Source organism: Diachasma alloeum, unplaced genomic scaffold (assembly GCF_001412515.2).
Source record: "Diachasma alloeum isolate Michigan unplaced genomic scaffold, Dall2.0 Dall_scaffold_00279, whole genome shotgun sequence".
Taxonomy (NCBI): domain Eukaryota; kingdom Metazoa; phylum Arthropoda; class Insecta; order Hymenoptera; family Braconidae; genus Diachasma; species Diachasma alloeum.
Window position 1 is genome coordinate 697,477 of NW_021680418.1, and position 19,988 is coordinate 717,464.

Consider the following 19,988-nt stretch of genomic DNA (forward strand, 5'->3'; position numbering starts at 1 on the left):
TCCGATCCCTGGGGTGTGAAAGCCTGTGGGGCTTGTTGATTTAGGATAACAAAAACCTTGTGAAAAAGTAATGCTCAAGTGTTTTTCGGGGAGATTTATGATTTTTATCGGCGCAGAAGGGGAACGCTCTCGGTTATGTCCGACAGACCGATCCCCCTGCTCTCCTGTTCCCGCTCTCTTTTTTCAGAATGAGACGAGGACGAATGCAATTGCTCACGTCCATCGGGCACTCTTGAACTTATAAAACTGGAACGCTTCGAGTGTAAGAGCTATCGAGCAGGATATTGTGACTCTAATTGCGATTATTACGATGGGGAGGGGAATAACAGTCATTACCGTAACTCATTCAACACCTCGGTGATGTTGAATAATGTAAGGTGTTGCCGCGCCCATATTTATCCTCAACGAGCGGTGGAGACGAGCGTGGTAACAAAGGACTAAATGAGGATGAAAACTCTTCTCCTTCGGGTGATCATTGGAGCTCATTATTTGTGGTGAATAATTTGTGAAAAATATAGAGAAGAGGTTCTTTCTTTTCTGGCTGCACAAAGCCAAACCCTGATCTTGGAGAGAATTCAGAATTCGATTTTACGGTTTCTTTGGAATTTTATTTAGGTTTGCAGCAAATTGTGCGGCAATTTTGATTTTTTTTCCTGATGGTAATTGATATTTAATGAGAAGATGTGAAAAATCGATAAATCAATTATTTGGAATAATAATAATTACGTAATTATTAAGAATAAAAAGATGTTTTAGTGTCGTGCGTAATCTAATTGGGGATTTAATGAGGATTAAGACTCTTCTCCTTCAAGTGATCATTGAAGCTCATTATTTGTGAAAAATATAGAGAATAGTTTCTTTCTTTTCTGGCTGCACAAAGCCAAACCCTGATCTTGGAGAGAATTTAGAATTCGATTTTACGGGTTCTTTGGAATTTTATTTAGGGTTGGAGCAAATTGTGCGCCAATTATTTTTTTTCTTGATGATGATTAATATTTAATAAGATGTGAAAAATCGAAAAACCAATTATTTGAAATAATAATAATGCCACAATTATTAAGAATATGTTGACAATAGAAAGATGTTTTGGTGTCGTACGTGATAAAACTTTATTTCCGGGTGATCATTAAAGCTCATTACTCTTGGCGAATAATTCGCGAAAAATACAGAGAATTTTTTTTTTATTTAAAAAAAAAATACAGAGAAGTTTCATTTTTTCCTCTTCATACAAAGTCAAACCCCGATCTTGAGAAAATTCAACATTCCATTCTCCCCTTTTTTGGAAATTTGATTCACTTTTTGAGTGAACTAACCCAGGGTCATGAGTTTCCCTGCAATTTTGCGCAAAAATTCACGAATATAAAGATGTGCTGGTGTCTCACGTGATGGAACTGGTCGGATTTTCCTCAAAAAAGGAACATCCTCGTTATTTATGAACCAAAATTTGTAGCTTAAGGAAGTATAGACTGGCGTAAAAGACTGCTCCTTAATGGTCTCTCATCACGCATCCCCTCGAAAGTAATAAATCCCCGCATACAAAGAATTATAAATACTTTATTGGCTACATTTTTTCATTCTTCGTCAACTTACAACTAATCCTTACACATTACGTTCATGTATACGAGTACAAAAGGTTTGGAATGTTCCTTACAATTGCAAAGAAGTATCAATAAAATCATGAATAATTTTACAAAATACTCGTGAAAATGTGGAGTTTAACTCCGTCAAAAAATTACTCTCAATAAATTGTATAAAAATTCCACTCGTCTATCATCCACAAATCGTTGAACACTGTTAAAAATTTTCTTACAAATGTTTATCATGTTTAATTTCCACTGAAATTTCAGGAAAACTCGTGATTGAAAAATCAAATATTCTGTAGATTTTCATATTGAATTACCAGAAAATCAATAGAATATTCGATTTTTCAGTTTAATTATTCGGTGAAAAATCGGCAAAATCAGGAAAATTCAAGGAAAAATTGAAAATTCATACAATTTTGATTCTAAATATTCATGTTGCATTGAAAATTCAATCAAGCTGTCAAATCTCCGTCTCACTTCCCCTGAAAACTCATGAATTTCCTCGAATTCCCAGTAAAACTTGACGTCAGTGTCACTTTTATAATAATCACTCCCAGATTTCCCACGAAATTTCAAAAAACTTCTGCCAGTGAATGAGAAAAATGCGTCTCAACAGTGGAGGTATTAACTATACAATGCCTATAATTGTACTCAATTTGCCAATGAATTCCACTCGACTGAAAATCCCGCCAGAGCGAAAAAAAAATGGTCCTTAGAATTTGAGAATTGACATGACCCGAAGTACACCGATGAAAAACTTCCCAAGTCTCTTTCTCTCTCAGTCAATATTACAAGAAAACTCGAAAAATTGTCAATCGAACTGGTCTCCTCCCCCTAATAAAATAATTAATGTCATCAGTCAAAAAATGGATTTCCCCTCGACTCCTCGCTCTCCCTGAATCGATTGATTCCCAACGAGCCAATTCAATTACGGAAGGAGGGGATGATAGTAAACGGGTTTACGGCTTTTCTCCATAACATAGAAGGCCTTAGGTTTCCCGTTCCCAGGGAAGTTCTTGTGGATGCTCGTTGAGCCGGTTTTAGTTGTGATGGGTGCGTAGTAGGACATGGCTGCCTTCTTCCGGTGTTTCTTCGGTTTCTGTAAGCCACTGTTCTTCATTCCATGAAGGTCATTGGACATGGACCAGCTAGCGAGACGATCATTGGACTTCTGAGCGACATGATACATCATCGAGTCCTCGAGTCTGAACATCTTGTGTGTACCATTGACCTTGGCACTGTCGACAATGGCATTGACACGTCTGGTTTCATCGGGATAGTTCAGTATTTTGTCGTTATTTCTCGTGTGCTTGATCGCCGACTGATCACTGGGACTCGTGAGGCTGTTGGCCATGAATCTCTTGACGTCGTCCTTCTTCAGGAGCTTCATGGGGACGTTGAGAAAATTGTGGCTCTGTTTCGACGATCCGCCGGCCATTCTTTCGGCCTCAAATTTCTTCCTCAACTGGTCCATTCGAAATTGCGCGTGCAGCCGCTTCTTCTCACTCATCTTCTTCATGACTGGGAGATTCCAGTGATATATCTTGGCCGGTTTGCCATTGCTGTGGAAGCCAACCGGCGGTGATTGATGTATCACGCTTGAGCTGACGGCATTCTTATTCATCGGCATTTTATTCGCTAGTTTATCATCTTTAACCGGCGACTTGTGGGGCGTCGTTATGGTGTAGTAAGGTGCGCTTGCCGGCAACTTGACGACGTAAACGTGACTGTCACGGTTACCGTGATGCCGGCTGTAGGGCTGATGCAGGCGGGTCTGGAGGCCCGATAATTCGGGGGGTTCTGGGCCCGCTAGGCGCTTCTTGTGGTGGCCGTCGGGGATCTCCAGTGGCACCAGGCCCAGGCGATTCAAAATTGCGGCATTGCTGTTGTGAACTGTCTCAAATGTGTCCTCCAACGACGCCGTCACGCAGCACACGGAGAACATTGACAGCAGACAAAATCTGAAAGGAAAATTACATTTTTGGGATTAGATTTTAAGTTTCTAGACTTTTAAATATTTTTGGGGAATTTCATTGACAATGAAATTTTGAGGAATTTCGTCAGAATTTCGGGGACAATCAGAGGGAACTGTCAATTTCAGTTCCATTTTTCCGTGGGAAGGAATGGAAAACCAGAAAATGCCGGTAAATTTATTCTTGAATTTAAAAAAAAATGAAATTTCAGATTTCATGGAAAATTCTGTGGAATTTGGCACTGAGTATTTAGATTATATTGGAAAGGCAAATTAAGTAGGGAATTCTCGTCTTTATGCTGCTTAAAATTCTGGAATTGTACTGGAATTTTTTTTTCAATTTATCATGTTCAATTTCTACTGTAATTGCGGGAAATCTTGTCATCGAAAAATCAAATATTCCATTGATTTCCTCTTCGAATGATCTGAAAATCAATGAAATACTTGATTTTTCGGTTCAATCATTCCGTGAAAATTCTGAAAAATCAGGGAAAAGTTGAAATTTATTTTATTTTGTTTCTGATAATTTGAAAATCCAACCAAGTTGTGACATGTCCGTCATGCTCCCTCCGAAAACCCATGAATTTCCTTAAATTCTCCCTAAAACTTGAAATTTCTTGACCATTTTTCCCCTAAACCGCATTCAATGTCACTCACATAAGCATTACTCCCACATTTTCCACAAAATTCAAAAAAATTCTGACAGCGTACGGGCTTGACGATTTGGGCTGCAGCTGGGGGATTTGGATTTTATTCCCCCCCCCCCCCCCCCTGTGGTATCAATTCCAAGAAGCCGCAGCAGTCCGTCACGCAATATTCATAAATTAATGTGACCACCGTGCGCCTCGTCCCTTTGAATCGCCAGTCCCGTAATATTATTCCTCCTTCCCAACCATTCTATCTTTCTCGTATTTTTATTCTACTCCTGCTCATTCTTCTTCAGTTATTTTTTGGTCGATTTGCCGAGACCCCCCGGTACGTGGGCCGAGAAGTATGTTGCAGTGAATAATCCGAGAATGTTTATAGTGTAAAAAAAAGGAAACAAGGGGTCTTGATCATTCCGGTCTTTGGAAAAAGGGGGAGAGGATAATTGATTGGTAAATAAGTGGTGCGGTTGGATGGCACTGCAAAAACACAGAGCGGGGCATCGATATTGCGATAAGAAGTGGCGCTAAAACAATTGTTCAGGAGAAACAGAATCGGATGTTTTGTTGCAGTTAAGAATTACTTCAACATAAACTACGAAGGAAAATCACCAAGGAATTATTCTAAAAGACAAAATTGCTCGTCATAATTTCGTTTTCAATGAGATGAGTCACCACTTTCTAAGCCATGAGCTCCCAACATCGCGTCACCGGTCCCATTGGCCACCCGAATTCTTCGTTTTATTTGGTCCTCCTGAGGAATCGTTTGTTCGTCGTTCGTTCGTCCTGAAAACACTGATTACTCTACCTCCAGACTGATCCTTCGGAGACCTTCACTGGAATGCGGAAGGACGAGACATAATGAATAATCATATCGACTCATCCCAGGTAAATCGGAATTTCACGATTTCCGAAGTGTCGAGGGGAATGAGGAAGTGGAATTATCTTAAATCTATATCAAACGCCTTCGCGAGCGCCAAGTTTTCTGGGAGTTACCAGTTGGCTTGTACCAGGAGTAAGATACGTCGACTTAGTTGTTCATATGCCGCTTCTCTTATTCGGTCCCCCTCTTCAGTGGTTTTCATGGGAGTTTGTTCACCCTGCCCAGCAGGAACGGCAACACCAACTTGTGGATTATGTATAGAATGGTGTATGCCAACATTCTGGTGTTCATGTGTACACGCACGTACACACCTCTCACTGCTGTTCATAAATCCACACGTGAGAGGAGTGTCGTGCATTGTCTCATGCTTTCCGAGCAAAGGTAATATCCAGCTGAAATTGCACTGCAGGACGTTGACATGATGTTGCAGAAATAATCGTAAGAAATCGGATTACGAACAAACAAATTGTTGTGTCCCAATTATTATTTGTAATAATAGTAATAATAATAATAGATAGCGAACCGTCTTTAAATTAATTTATACTACTTTATTTTATTTTATTTCCATTTCCGTCTTCACAATTAAATTAATTAATTTTATGTTTATTATGTTTTCCTTAATTCACAAGTTACAACATCGAATGAAGAGCCATTATGTTAAAGATCAATGAAAAGTATTTTCGGGAATTGCGGAAATTTTTTTAATCTATTTTGTTGTATTTAATTGAGGATTGGAGGCTAAAAATTTCATCGGATTATTATTAAGTAAGGCTGCCGTCCCTTCTGCTTAGACAACATGATTCTGGACTGCAGTAGAGCTCACCCTCTGCTTAGATGGAGCACTATCACTCATTTATCCTCATTTACCAGTAAAATAGTATATTTCGTAACGAGTGCAAAAAAGTGTTTTTTGGAGAGTGGGAGGTTTTTAATTTAAATATAATTCCACGAGCTAAAAAACATTTTTTCACGAGTTACGAACAATATTTTTCATCACAATGTGGCGGAAATTGGACTTTTAGGCACGCGGAGCGAGCCAAAAAGTTCACTTTTCGTCACAGCGTGATGAAAAAAAAATAAATCAGCTATTTTCGCAAAAACCCATCGAATCCTTTAAACCTAAAATGACAGTCCCAATTGTTACAGAGAACATGCCCTGATGGAATTTCCTGTAAAAACATTTTACAGAACATGCCTACGTGACTTTTTCGCAGATGTCAATTGTCGGGGGAGTGCACAGACACTAATGATTATAAATGTTTTAGGATGTTAACTCCGGTATTTCCTTCATTTACACGTCCGAATGATTTAGGAGCAAGTGATAGTGTAATAAATAAGGCATTACGAGAGTTACGGGCAATACGTGACCACAATTCATTTAACCCCTTATACCCACGTGCACGGTTTTTCTTGTTGTCAGAAGTGGTTTCAGGGGGAGGGGGCGGCGGGTTCATAAGAAGCTGGACGACGTGCGTGTTGTCCTACCGTTTGCAATTGCATTCTGGCGCGTGACGGTTCGACGTTCAAAAACTCCTGGCCGGCCAAACGCGCTCCCAATCCGTCGACTCATGCACCCAGCGCGTCAAAGTGTGCCGAAAGTTCAGCGACCGATCTCCGCGCAAGGTGATATCAACTCACCTGAGGGGGAAAAAAACAGCAACAAAAAAAAAATACGAGGTTACCCAACCAAGGGATTTCCTCGGGTCACGTCGACGGGAGCGTGTCTCAGAACTTGGCCTCATCAGAACTATCTCCACTATTCGCTGGATTACCGGTGTTGGTTATACACCAGGAAAGGGGCTCCAGTTGGCAACCACACCATCAATGGACTCTCCATTCGAGAAAGAATTTTTCCCAAGTCAGATGTATCGAGCAGTTGTGCTGCCTGACTTGATGGGAAATCTTCCCTGAAGATGACTGAACTCGATGAATGCCCAGTCCTTTGCCATCGATTTGCTCATTCTCTTTAACTCGACAAAGTACTTTTTTCTTGGTTATTCTTAAGTCTCGTCCCCCCTCGGTTTAACCAGCGCTCGTCGTATCGAACGGAATTCTCTTGGCTACGAGTTGCCGAGGGGTGGAGATTTTCTTCGAGAAAACGAGCCATATCTCATCGCTCTCAATGCTTATAAGACTCGGGTAAATAACGTCTCATTTCCCCGCACTCCGAGAATTCTTCGCGATCAAAGAGACGCAAAACCTAACGACGAGTCTATCCTCCAGTGACAGCCACTTCGATGAGGCATCCAGTTTTACCACTGGTGCACCTTCTCTGCATCGCGGGGGGAGCGTTTGGTGGCACAACGATGAGGGAAATTGAATGGAGGCGAAACCGGATGGAATTGAGGAAGAGTAAGAAGAGGATTACCTTCGCTGCTGTATTGCGTTTGAGTTTACTCAGTCGTGTTGACTCGGTGAATTCAGGGGGCGGGGCGAAAAATTGTGCAACTGAGGGAAAGGATTGTTGAATTTTATGTCGTGTTCCTCCGGCTTTTGTAGCTCTTCCGGTTACTGGGGGTTTTCGGACTTTGACGGCGGATATATTTAGTCTTAATGGAGTAGTCGTGTTATTTCATTATACTGTCGGAAATTTTTGTCTGAAATTTCCGGTACACTCTGCGGAAATTTTTATCGAATTTAATTGCCACTCAAATTTCGTCATTGAAAATTCAGAATTTCGAGGAAAATCAAAGAGAACTGTGAGTTTTCGTGCCATTGGCACTGAATATTTGTTTCAGATTGGGAATTTTTATGAATTGATAAATTCTCGGCGTTATGTAGAATTTTCAATTTTTTTTTCAATTTTCAATTCTCAATTTTAAAGGAATTCCCTGAAAATTCGAGGAAATTGAGCAGTTCATATTCATTTTCACTCGAAAACTCATTAGAATTTTCGGAGAAACTTGAAATTTCTTGAATTTTTCTCCTTAAATCGAATTCAAGATTTTTTTTCTGAAAATTCAGCGGAATTTTTTTAAAAGTGCACATGAAACAGAGCACGGAGAGAAATATCCAGTAAAAATGACGGAACGCTCTGGAAAAATGCCGTGATTTTGGTAAAAATTACGTGACAGCTCCGTAAAATTTCCGACAACCACATTTCGCTCCGGAATTACGGAAAAGATACATAATTTTTATTAAATATTTCTCTCCGTGAGGACTTCCGCAATTTTGGTCAGTATTATCAGTATTAAAGTCAGTATTAAATATCATCTTTATTTAATTCGTAAATCCGTATAATTGAATTTATTTATTGGGAATTCCCCACAATTCCCAGCAGGACAAATCGACGAACGCCTTCGCATTCTCTGTTACTCTTTTAAATATTCATCACGACAGAAGAGCTGTCCGAGCCGATGATTCGTGGCAACCGTTACAACTGGAAGGGTCACATTGATAAAAAAATGTTTCTCCATTCAAAAAACATGCGTTCGATTCTCGAAATGTTCATCTGACTTTTAAACAGAACACCTGAGACGTGGTGACAGTTGATGGGTCAAAGAATGTCCCTCCGACGTTTCTCGTTCGACCGTAAATTTTTCTTGCCTCTCTAATGATGCACTTGTCAATCACAATTCACGGCTCTCAACGAAATAAAAGCGGGTGATCATTGAGTAGGAAAAAGTAATCTGAGTGGTGTGCACTCAGTCGATAAAAAATTTAATTAAACGTGAAATTTTGGATTCAACCGGAAAAACCATCTACTGTCATAGAGAATTAAACGTAAAAACCCCGTTTTTTCCACCCGTTCATTGACCATAACTAATTATTTCTTCCGAAATCATTAAACCACATTTTTCCGCTGAATTTGCATATGATTTAGTGTAATTACTCGGACCCCAATGCCTCGCACAATTTGTACACGTCATTATTATTATCATCAATTATTTATCGTTGACGTAATAAGAGTTTCTGAGGAGAAAATTGTGGAGCAGTCGTCTCGTCTCGAGCTATTTCTTTCCCCTCGTCTACGCGGTGCATCTACCGTCTCATTTTCCCCCCCTGGCATCAAGACATCAAGGCGCATGAAAAAATTGTTTCTTGTCGCCTTCAAAGTTCTGCGATTATCAAATTACAGGCTCAACTGGCGAAAAAAAAATACACCTGTGGATCGTTATTCGGAGGGACCTAATTGAGTTGCAATAGGCAAACAACAGTGCTGAAAGAATTGGGGGACTGTATTTTTAAAACACTCTGGGCCTCTGCACATGCATGAAATTCCGTGGAATTTTACAGTCTCTCAACAGGTGCATGAAGTATTGAACGCATGCAGTTTGAAGTTTGGAGGAATTTTTTAAATGAAACGAGAGAGGAATTATTTATTTTTAAATCCAAGATATTTAACGACCGATGTATTCTTTTTCTCTTTTTTCTGACCTCTATACGAGTGAAACAATTAAATAATAATTAATTATTTAAAGGAAGAAATGACGAGATAAAATTATTAATGACTTAAAAAATATGAAGTGAATATTCGTACGAATTAAAATAGATCTCCAGAGGAAAAAACGACAAATAATTTTCCATTGGATAAATTTCATGGATTTTCTCATTAAAATTCATGAGATGACTTAATTTTTTAATCATAAATACACTCATGTAATTATAGTTTCGAAGCGTATTATTATTATTCAAATACTATTATCTTCATGTATTATTTTTTAGTAAAAATCGCATTAATTCGGTGATTAAATACTTGACGAGAAAATGTCAGTGGAATTTTCTCACTCGCAAAATCATTAGACTAATACAGAAATCCTAATCGCCCGACAGGTGAGGGGGAAAATGCCGCAGAATAAAACAAAGAAGCAAGCGGAAGAAAAATCGACTGAAGTAAAAAAAAAGAAAAAAAAGAATTTCAGCAAGAGGAGACCGGCGTACGTGAGTGGAATCGCGCTGGGCCCGAGACAGCGGCTGTCGGTTGCACGTGGAATCGTAACCACTCGTGGAATCCCCTGTGCCAATGGCCAGCGTAAATTTTATCGAGAACTGGAATCGTTGACGGTTCAAACGTCCATGTATCGCCGGGCTTTATTCACCGCCCGTTCTCGACTTCTAAACCGAAGTTATAACGTCGGTTGAGCGCAACGAGGGAAAATAAATTAAATTTCCTCATAAGACTGGGTTATTTTTGCACTTCTATCTTAATTATTATCAATAATCAACTCAACGAATTCTTTCTATTCCCATCAACTCCTGTTAACAATTTATTTCAGACTTTAATCTTCAAAATTCAAGTCATGTTTAACTACTTCAAAAGCTAGAGGAGAAGACAACGTCCTCGATTTTAGTTGGAACCCAAGAAGTCAAGTTTGCGTGCAGCATTGTCTCAGTCACGTTCGGCTCTGTTGATCCCATGATATTTGAATCGTGACGGGACTCTTCACTATACCCTGGTAATTAGGTGTAAATAGTGTCCTACGATTTTTAATCACCTCTCAAAAGAATAAAAAATATTTTCGACATAATAGTCCCCGCAAAGCCAAATTCAATTAAATTCCCCGTCAGCTCCAATCCAAAAAATTTCGCCAGCTCCATCTCCCCATACGCTACAACGACGGATAATTACAGAATAATTACAGAATAATAATGATACCAGCAATCACGACATTTTAACGAGCCATTCACTCGAGGAGAGCCATCCAACAATTAAAACTTAACAATCTCCACAGCCAAGAAAATCAGTTTAACAGAGCAAAAAATTGATTGAGTTAACTCGTCAACTGTCGTCAATACGCCCTAAAAAGTCCTTCCCCCTGACAAAAATACCCAACTATTCCTTGAATCGCCATCGATCTTGCTAACGAAGGAAATTGGAATTTCCCATCTACTCCTGTTTTTTATTTCATCCCCCCCCCCCTTCCCCTCGTTAATGACAAATGACATTGGAGAAAAATTCCACGTTTAACCGCATTAGACTAACGATCGCATCAATCCTTATAGAAGCCACGGTAATGCCTCGTTCCCCGTATCACCCTGGACTCGCAAGCGCGCCCCCCACCACAATTTTAATGTTCACGTACGTTGGAGCGCTGAATGCGGCCAGAGTGAGAAAAACAAATTGTCGTGGCTTCTAATTGGTGCGAGTTCGGTTGCGGGGAGGTCTCACTGGGCATTATTGCTTTATGCCGAGTCCCTTGAAATTCGCAACGTCCACTCGGGCATCGTAGGAGACAAAGAAGTTAGGATGTTACGTCAAAAAGGGAGAGGCAAGACCTGCACATAAATGGGAAACTGAGGGAAAGAATAATGACTCGCACCTGTATCATCTCTCCTGCATTTTTTGTGGCGCAAGTCTTGCACTCAAGGCCCTTATAAGTCGAACGCAACACTGAATGATGCATACGGAGGGAAAAAAAATGGGGAAAAAATCGGAAAACGCAGGGGATCGACTTTCCAGCTCAACTCAGTTTTTATGTCCATAATTAATTACTGGATTTTTTATTTACCATGTTTTGCAGTAGTATTCCACGGTTGGAAAATTACTCCTGAAATTTCAAGCACGAAAACTTAGGATTTTTAACAATTACTCACTCATACGGAATTTTCATGTATTTTTTTACTGAATAATCAGTTGAATTTGCAAATTCAAGCAACAATTTTCCTGAATTTCCAACCTGAATGACAGATTCCATGAACAGCTTGATCTTAAATTGAATTCAAATTCACAACATTCAGAATTCAACTGCAACTATTGCTTAGTTTAAAAAAAAATTCCAACAGTCTATTGTTCACAGTGTTCACTCACAGAAGAAACGATTGCGGTATAGAATAGGGTTCTAGAGAATTTCGTTGAGGATCATTCAAATATTTTTTTTGTTGAGAGCCCATTTCTTGAATAAGAGGCCCTCAAGGATCTCTTTTATACTCATCCGCGCTTTATCTCGAGTTACCGTCGCAAATGCGTGTCCCACCAGTTGGTTTGCTCGATTAATAAAACTCTTGACCTTGCGGAGTTCTTAATTCATGAATGGATGGGCCTCGCGTTAAGCCTTACCTCGAGGCTGATTCGCTGTATGTCCCGTTTCCTCTTTTCTCTCAGTATATCCATCATGCAAAATTGTTTTATTATCAACAAAATATTTTTAGTCCACGCAACACGATGAGTAAGAGATGAATATCGCAGTGTCAAATTACCGCAGCTTCGCTCAATTTGTCATGCGAAAGTGACTCGAGAGGAGGCAAAGCCGTTTATTTATTTATTCCCACGTAAATAATTTCGTTTTGTCCGGCCTCCGGCGAATTCCAGAGGTGCATAATCTCAAATGCACGCGAACGAGATTACAAAACAACGCGGGTGAACGAAACTAATAACATTGTTTTAATCGTCTCAATTTATTCGTCTTTTAAATTTTTTTTCCTCCAAGTCCACGGCCAAAGGGGAAAATAAAAATTGGATTTTAACCCTGTCATTACGCCAAACCCCACACGATCAATGATTACAACGTATCTTGGCGGAATAAAAAATGAAAAGACGAATGTTTCCACAATTATTCTTCTCACTCGCATGATTTTTTTATTGCTTTTTTAATAAATTATTATAAAACATCTAAATAATTTCGCAAAAATTTTTTCTCTTTTTTAATTCTCTAGATGTTTTATGAATAATTTATTTGAAAAGCTGTGGTTTTTCAAAAATCGGATAAGTCATAAAAATAATTAATAATAGTAATAATAATAATAATCTCTGTATATAATAATTTTTTAAATTAAGGCAACGCAAAAATTTTTAGGTTTCACAAGAGTCAAAACAAGGGCCATGAGGATCATATGGGACTCATGTGGGGGTTATACGGAGGTCATATGGGGGTTAAATGGTTAATCTTCTATATAATCTAGTAAACATATCAAACATACCCAAGGAGATGGGGGGGAGCGAGCAAGTGGCACAGCCGCCCGGGACAGGCGAGCGAAGCGAGCATGTGGCGCAGCCGCGCGGGATTGGCGAGCGAAGCGAGCAAGTGGCGCAGCCGTGCGAGCAGGGAGCGCAGCCCCCAAGCAATAATAATTTTTAAAAAATAACAAAACTAAATCAATATCGCCAAAATTTTCGGTGATATCACGCAATTTCCCCATCGTCAAGTCCTCCCGACGCAGTCACGACTGCTGTCACATTGTCGCTCGTAGCGTCCCTGAATATTTTCTCCCGAGGCATAAATTCTATCGACAAGTTCGTAATAATACGCATTGACTCGAGTGTTTTCGCGGTAAAGAAGGGAATTGGTCATGCCATTGGGGCCACTCGGGATTATCAACGGATGATTCTCACAGCGACGAGGCGTAGCACCCGATGTGTTTTGCATATCGTACATTCGTCACGGCTGTACTTGGAGATGTTGATGTGTTTTGCTCGAGGCAGTTTGTAATCTGATACCCGTCGTGATCGAACGGTGAGGATGAATCGGTCGGTTCTTTATCGAGAGGATTGGAGAGATTTTTTTTATTGAAAGGGTAATTAAATGATTGGGATCGATCATTGTACGTTATTTAGAGCATTCGCTTTCACTCGTCATTTTTTTCGGGGGGAGGAGTGCTTTAAAGGTCTCTCCGGATTTTTTTCACTTCCCTTGGATTCAAATGAGATATTTTAATCGCCAAGAATTTACTTCAGATTTTAATCTTCAAAATTGAAGTTATGTTTATACTACTTCCAGTCAATTTTATTCAGAATTTGTTTGTCGATGAATATCTCAGAACGTAAGGGAGATAGAGGAATTCCTCTAAGAACATTTTTTATAGAACAAAATCAGAGCTACAAAAAATGTTCAGACAAAAATTTCGGTATCTCCCTTCGACTCGGAGATATTTCGAAAAAAAAGCTTCGTTTCTCAAGTGGATTCAAACCACATGATTTATTTTGATTTCCAATTCACCTCTCGTAGCAAGGAAACCCCATCAATCGAAAATAATCGTATTTCAATGCAAAATGTGTGACACAATCGGCAAAGCTCCAAGATACGTTAAACGGTTACCCACAGGACCGTTATATGCATAGAGAATGACCGTTCGGGTCAAACAGGAAGAATCTAGAAACCAGGATGGGGCACACGGTCACTGATCGTTCACGGTGTCACGTGCATGCAAGGAGCTAGCCACGACATCTGACATCTTGCACGTTTTTCCATTCAAATTGATGGGCTCGGGGGGCCATTGCCGATGTCTATTGGGGCATGATTAGGTGTGATGGATGGGCTGATCGAAAAATTGAGGGAGAGTGGGTGAAATGCCGGGCTGCGGTGGGGTTTATCTTTCATGGGAGGCTGGAGCTAATGGGAGAGAGAATGCAGTGGTTCAGACACCTGGGGGAATTTGATTCGTTCCAATTGACGGTCTATCATTATTCGGGTATATGCTTTGGGGAGATGAACACTCGGAGCGAAGGATGTTGCGGAATTATCGGAAATTTTTTGATGGAGAGAACACGCAAATTGTTGTAAAAAGATTCAACTCGATTTTGACTATTGGTCAGTTAGCAATGAATATCTCGGGATCCAAGGCAGATAGCGAAAATTTCGTCATGACAGGTTTTGTAGAGCGGATTGAGATCTGCAAAAAGGGTCATTACGAATTTTTCCCCATCTCCCTTAGATTGGGAGATATTCCCCGAAAACTCAGCGAAGATTAATTCGTTCAAGTTGAATATAAATCACTACTCAATGGAATAACTCAATAATTAATTGCGAAATTGGTAAATGTCTCATCAATCTTTTCTAGAATGTGCGGAATAATAAAAAGAATCGAAAGCCATTTATCAATATATTTAAATGTCGTGAGCAATTCGTGCGATGATAATTATTCCCCTGTACTGGCATTCGCTCTCTAATTTTAGACCTCGATTAATTAAATCCACTAGATCGATTGGGATTAATTAAGCGTGTCGCGCGTGTGTGAGCTCCAGAGAGTTCTGTTGCCCCTGGTGACTACTAGATTCTCGGTATTCGTTTACCCACTGAAGCCGGTTTTCCAATGTTCACAGGTGCTAAATTCTTGTTATCTAGCGATTTAATACACATTTAAAGTACTCAGTGTGCATGTGAGGCCGAGGTCGGGGGCGGGAGGGGGAAGTACTTCCGAAGGGTTTGGAGTTTCTTTACCTCTGCTATCAACTCGCGGATATCATGGCCACTGGTAGACAGGGTGCAGCACTTTTTATCGACTCGTAAATTATGCGTCTGTGTTAATTAAATTAGAGAATTGAGTTTTTAGGGATTAAAGTGGTTATCTCCGTGGATTTGTCGTTTAGTGGTTATTGCACTCTCAAGTGGAGTATATTAAATTGGTGGAGGGAGTCTATGTGAGCACATCTGGGAGTGCATTTAATTATTTAGTTATCTGAATCGGACCTCACCCCAATGATGTGGTAAAACTGAAATTAGTAAAATGCATTTTTGAGGAATCGGGTCTACCGTGGGCCAATTTCTACTCATTTTACGATGATTTTGTTGTTTAAACTCTACAGGTTTAGAAAACATTTTAAGAATATGAGAAAAATGAAGTGAAAATATTGAAGTGAAATAATTAAAAAATTGCAATTTCTTAAAATTACGAGATTTTTCTATAAATTATTTATAAACAAGCAGTTTTCCCCCATGAAAATCATTTGTTCGGAATCGCAACAAATTTATTCATATTCAGAATTTTCCCAGAAGTCGATTTCATGCGTAAAAAATGAGGTTTTCGAAAGTTCAAACAATTTAAATTATTTATTTATAAACAACGCTGAAAGAATTATAATTCAGTGCAAAATGTAATTTCAATGACGCCGAATATGCCTGAATTTTTTCAAATTGTAAATGTTGTAAACTTCTTCAAGTGAATAAATCCGTGTTATTTAATTGTAAAATTTGTGTGCGTGAATTTATTCCTCGGGAGTCCAACAGATTTATTTTTTCAGGGTCCCTCCATTTCCCCAAAAATTGCCGCTCCACGTGCTTTATTCGATGATCACTAGGACCACAACTACATGAAAAGCCATTCTGACCCCATTATGGCTGTCTCTCGAGCCACCCCCTCGTCCCGAAATCGTGAGGACTGCACTTGATCCCAGTCATTGGAGCGTGAAGAAAAGTATACCGAGTGATCACACGGATCCTGGTGGTGCTGGAGTGTGAGGCACCCTCTCGTCAGTGTACACAGTCCCGGGCAAATCGGATGACTAATACAGCGCTGAAAGCCTGGGGTTCCTTGGCGTGCCAATATCGTTCTTGGCTCTGATACCCGGGGAGTTCCACCGCAGTCTGGCAATTGTGCGTGCGTAGAGATAATATTTACGGAGCAGACGAAAACTAATCGTTAGGTATGAAAGTGTCTTATTTTTTTACAGCCGATGAGTTGAAACCGACTACTAGGTAAACAGGGAAAGGAAATCACTGGAATTATTCGGTTTTTATTCACTCGAGGATCGCTTGACGTCTTGATGAACATCCCGGAGACATGTCGAGGTATTTCCGGTCTTTAACGATCATAAATAATCGTGAGTTTTGTTATGAGATGATTGCGCGATCTGTTCTCGTTCTTTTTCCTGGCGAATGGAACTGTTGTATTCGTCAAATCCGGAATTTTCTACTTTTTGTGACAGGATGACTCATTTTCGCCGCACGGTGTTGATTGATTTGTTGTTGAAGAAAATTATTTTGAAAACAAGATTTAGGGAAGAGTGAAAAATTTTAATGTTGGGGCAATGTTGAATTCAATGAATCATTAAATTCAATTTAACCTACACCGTCATCGAAATTCCATTCATACGCAAATCGTCAATTTATTAGAAAATATATTCCCTCCCCACTTGTTCATTAAAAAAAAAAGTCAAAAAATTCTCCATTTCGTTCTGTTCTATTACATTCCACCTCTCCAGTTTCACTCGGTAAAATTCGATATTTACCCCCCTGAACCCCCTCCAAACTCGTGCGAATAATTACAGTTAATGTTCTAGATGCCGTGCAAACGTTCAAATTTTCTAAGAAAAAATTCCACCTATTCGCGTTCTATTTATTCGCCAGCTCTTAATGTTAATCATCACCCCAGACGCGGGGAATTTCTATTCTGCGATGCATAATGGTCTCCACATCCAATTAACAAAACAGGCGAATTCATTAGAGATTCGAGTTTTCCTGCAATTGTTGAGTCCACGAGCGTTAATGGACGATATCATCGGGGCTACTTCCCACTGAGATTAAACACTCCGCTCATGTATTATTCATATTCGCGGTACCTGGACCATATCAGCCCACATGTGCAATTGAACTCGAGCATGTGTGTTGTATCATTGTTAGGTTTATGGTTGTACAGGGCTGTTATATTTTTCAAGTTCTTTTTTCTTAATTTTTCATCGCCGAGTACTCAAGTGTCTGTCAATGCTTTTTATGGGGCGCGGAGTGACGGGTACATTTACGAGAGGTCTCTGAGAATTTAAACGGTGAAGTGGTAATGAAGAAAGGGGGAGGGACTGCTTTTTCCCGGGTAACGAAGATGTTAATTTTTTTTTAATGCTGCAGCGAAAGGAATTCTCGTTGAAGTCCACGAATTTGGTTGACGTGGAATTGTACGGGGAATTGAGTAGAACTTTTCGCTTCCCTATTCTCCTCATTGTCAGGCGATTTGAATAGCATTTTTCTCTGAAGATCCGTTTCTAGTCGACTCTTTTATACATTAAAATGCCGGTTTACCCATTTTATCCATTAATTATTGATTAGAATGCCGGAAATCGTCGACAAAAGAGTCCCAACAGCTCGACAGCGTGAAAAATCGCTCTTTTTGTGACGAAATTCTACGACGGTGGAAGACAAGTCCGCACAACGGTTGCGGTCAATATTGACTCAGCGCTCTTGAGTGAAAAATTCACTGTCGTTTGAACGACGAAATTCCGCTCCTCGAGGGGAAACATATCCTCGACAAATATTTGAAGCTATTAATTTTATTTCATTTCACTTTTTTTCTGGAGTACGAGCGATCCAGGTTATTAAAAGGGGGAGAGTAAGAGGATTTTTATGGAGAATTCATGGGCATGGGGGGAGAATAACCTTCAGAGGAACTTGGAAAATGCTCAGCCGAGGTATTTCATATCCATTTTCATTAAAAAAATTATAATTCTCCGCGAATTTCAGGGATGAAAATTCAGTATCGTCGATGCTTCGTCGAATTAAAAACTTTTGATCATTTTTTTAGGGAAAATATTGAACAGGGTGGTGGGAATTATTTAGCACTTGATTTAGCCGAACATTTTGGACGTCAGTGGAACTATTCTTGAGAAAAGTTGACCCTGAAATTGAGTGGATTTAGCGGGCTTGACTGAATTTCCATTCACCTTCTTCCCCAATAAGCAAAATTCAATTCCCTCAGCCATAATTTATGTACATCTCACGCGGTAATATATCTATATCCACGAGAGGGTACGCAGACTCGGGTTATATAGATGTACCAACCGCGTTCGATATTGGATTCGCAGGTGAAGTGTGACGACCCACCGGGAAATTCCTTTCGCCCCGATGGCTACCATATTTCGATTGAATTCAGAGATGTACGTGATATTAAATCACACCGGCATCAAATTCAATAAACGCACCAGAAGAATGTATTCCTAGAATTGTGAGGAAAGCAGTAGTGCATTGAGGAGACTAAATTAGTCTATTTTATTCAGAATTTACGCTGTTATAAATTTTCGTCTGAATTTTTCGGGCCAAATCCCGGAAATTTTTATCGTGTTTAATTACAACTGAAATTTCAGGACATCTTGTCGGCGGAAAATCAAATATTCCATTGATTTTCTGTTCCGATGATCTGAAAATCAATAAAATACTGATTTTTCAAGTCAATTATTCTGCGAAAATTCAGAAAAATCAGGAAAATTTAGGGAAAAATTGAAAATTCGCGAATTTTCTTGAGTCCTACCTGAAACCTGAATTTTCCTAACAATTTTTCCCTTAAATCCGATTCAATATCCCTCTCTTGAGAATTGTTATCATATTTTCCATTAAATTAAAAAAAATTAACAGTGTACTCTTCACTAAAAATCCCTGAATCTAACCGACACAAACAAATTAATCGCGATTTTTTGTCATCAAAATCATCAGCCTCATCTTAAACCCGAATTTTCCAGGGACAATTTTCAAAAGACTGAAGCAAAAAAAATATTTAAAAAGTGCAATTGGTTGTCTAGGTTTGAAGATAGTTGCGGGAAACTATTTAAAAACGAATCCTTTTCTCAAAAACTATACGATAATTTCAGATTTTCGCATTTCAGATTTTTGAAAATTACTTTAGCCATTTAATTACCTAATTTTCTAGAAATTAACCACCGGGACATGCCCACCCAGACATGATCGCCAAACTTCGTATTTTACAGTTTCATGCCATTCTCCCTAATTCCCATCAAAATACCCAATAAATAATGAATTCTAAATAATTTCAAAGAATCCCAAAGTCGGAGAATTGCAAATTTCCATTCGGAAGCGAAAAATCCGTATTTGTTTCAACTCACCTCATCCTCCCCCACATTTTCCACAATATTCTTCTCTTCCTGCCAACAACCAGAATAAATCAGTCTTCAACACGATGTAATCGGCGTAAGTGACATTGACTAAAACATCGAAAACACTCGAGGATGAAAATTCAGAGAGTGGATTGATGCCACTCGTGTGCGTCCTGGTCCAACAGTTGCGCATCAAAGACTGAAGTCAGACGGTGCGAGGGCGATTTAAAAGTACGTGCAACGGAGCCCCACCGGAGTTTGCCGAACCCCTCCGATTGTACCGTTTTAAAACACCACCTATTTTACATCGCTGTTTTCGTGGTGAATTGTTATTACGTGAGGTGCATCGTTTAAACGTGAGTGATGCTGAGTGACTCTGGAATTATTAGTATCGCGAGAAAAAAGGCAAGTTGGGAGAGTTGATTTTCCTTTTGTTTTC

At 39.5% G+C, this 19,988-nt stretch overlaps 1 protein-coding gene across 1 annotated transcript; it reads right to left on the minus strand.

The window, feature by feature from the left end:
• Positions 1–1,984: 1,984 nt before the first annotated feature.
• Positions 1,985–19,731, minus strand: LOC107038193. The gene is made up of 2 exons (XM_015257126.1): positions 19,559–19,731; positions 1,985–3,544 (listed from the first exon to the last, which is right to left on the minus strand). The coding sequence occupies exons 1-2, from the start codon at positions 19,573–19,575 to the stop codon at positions 2,512–2,514; spliced, it is 1,050 nt and encodes a 349-aa protein (XP_015112612.1). The 5' UTR covers positions 19,576–19,731; the 3' UTR covers positions 1,985–2,511.
• Positions 19,732–19,988: the final 257 nt, after the last annotated feature.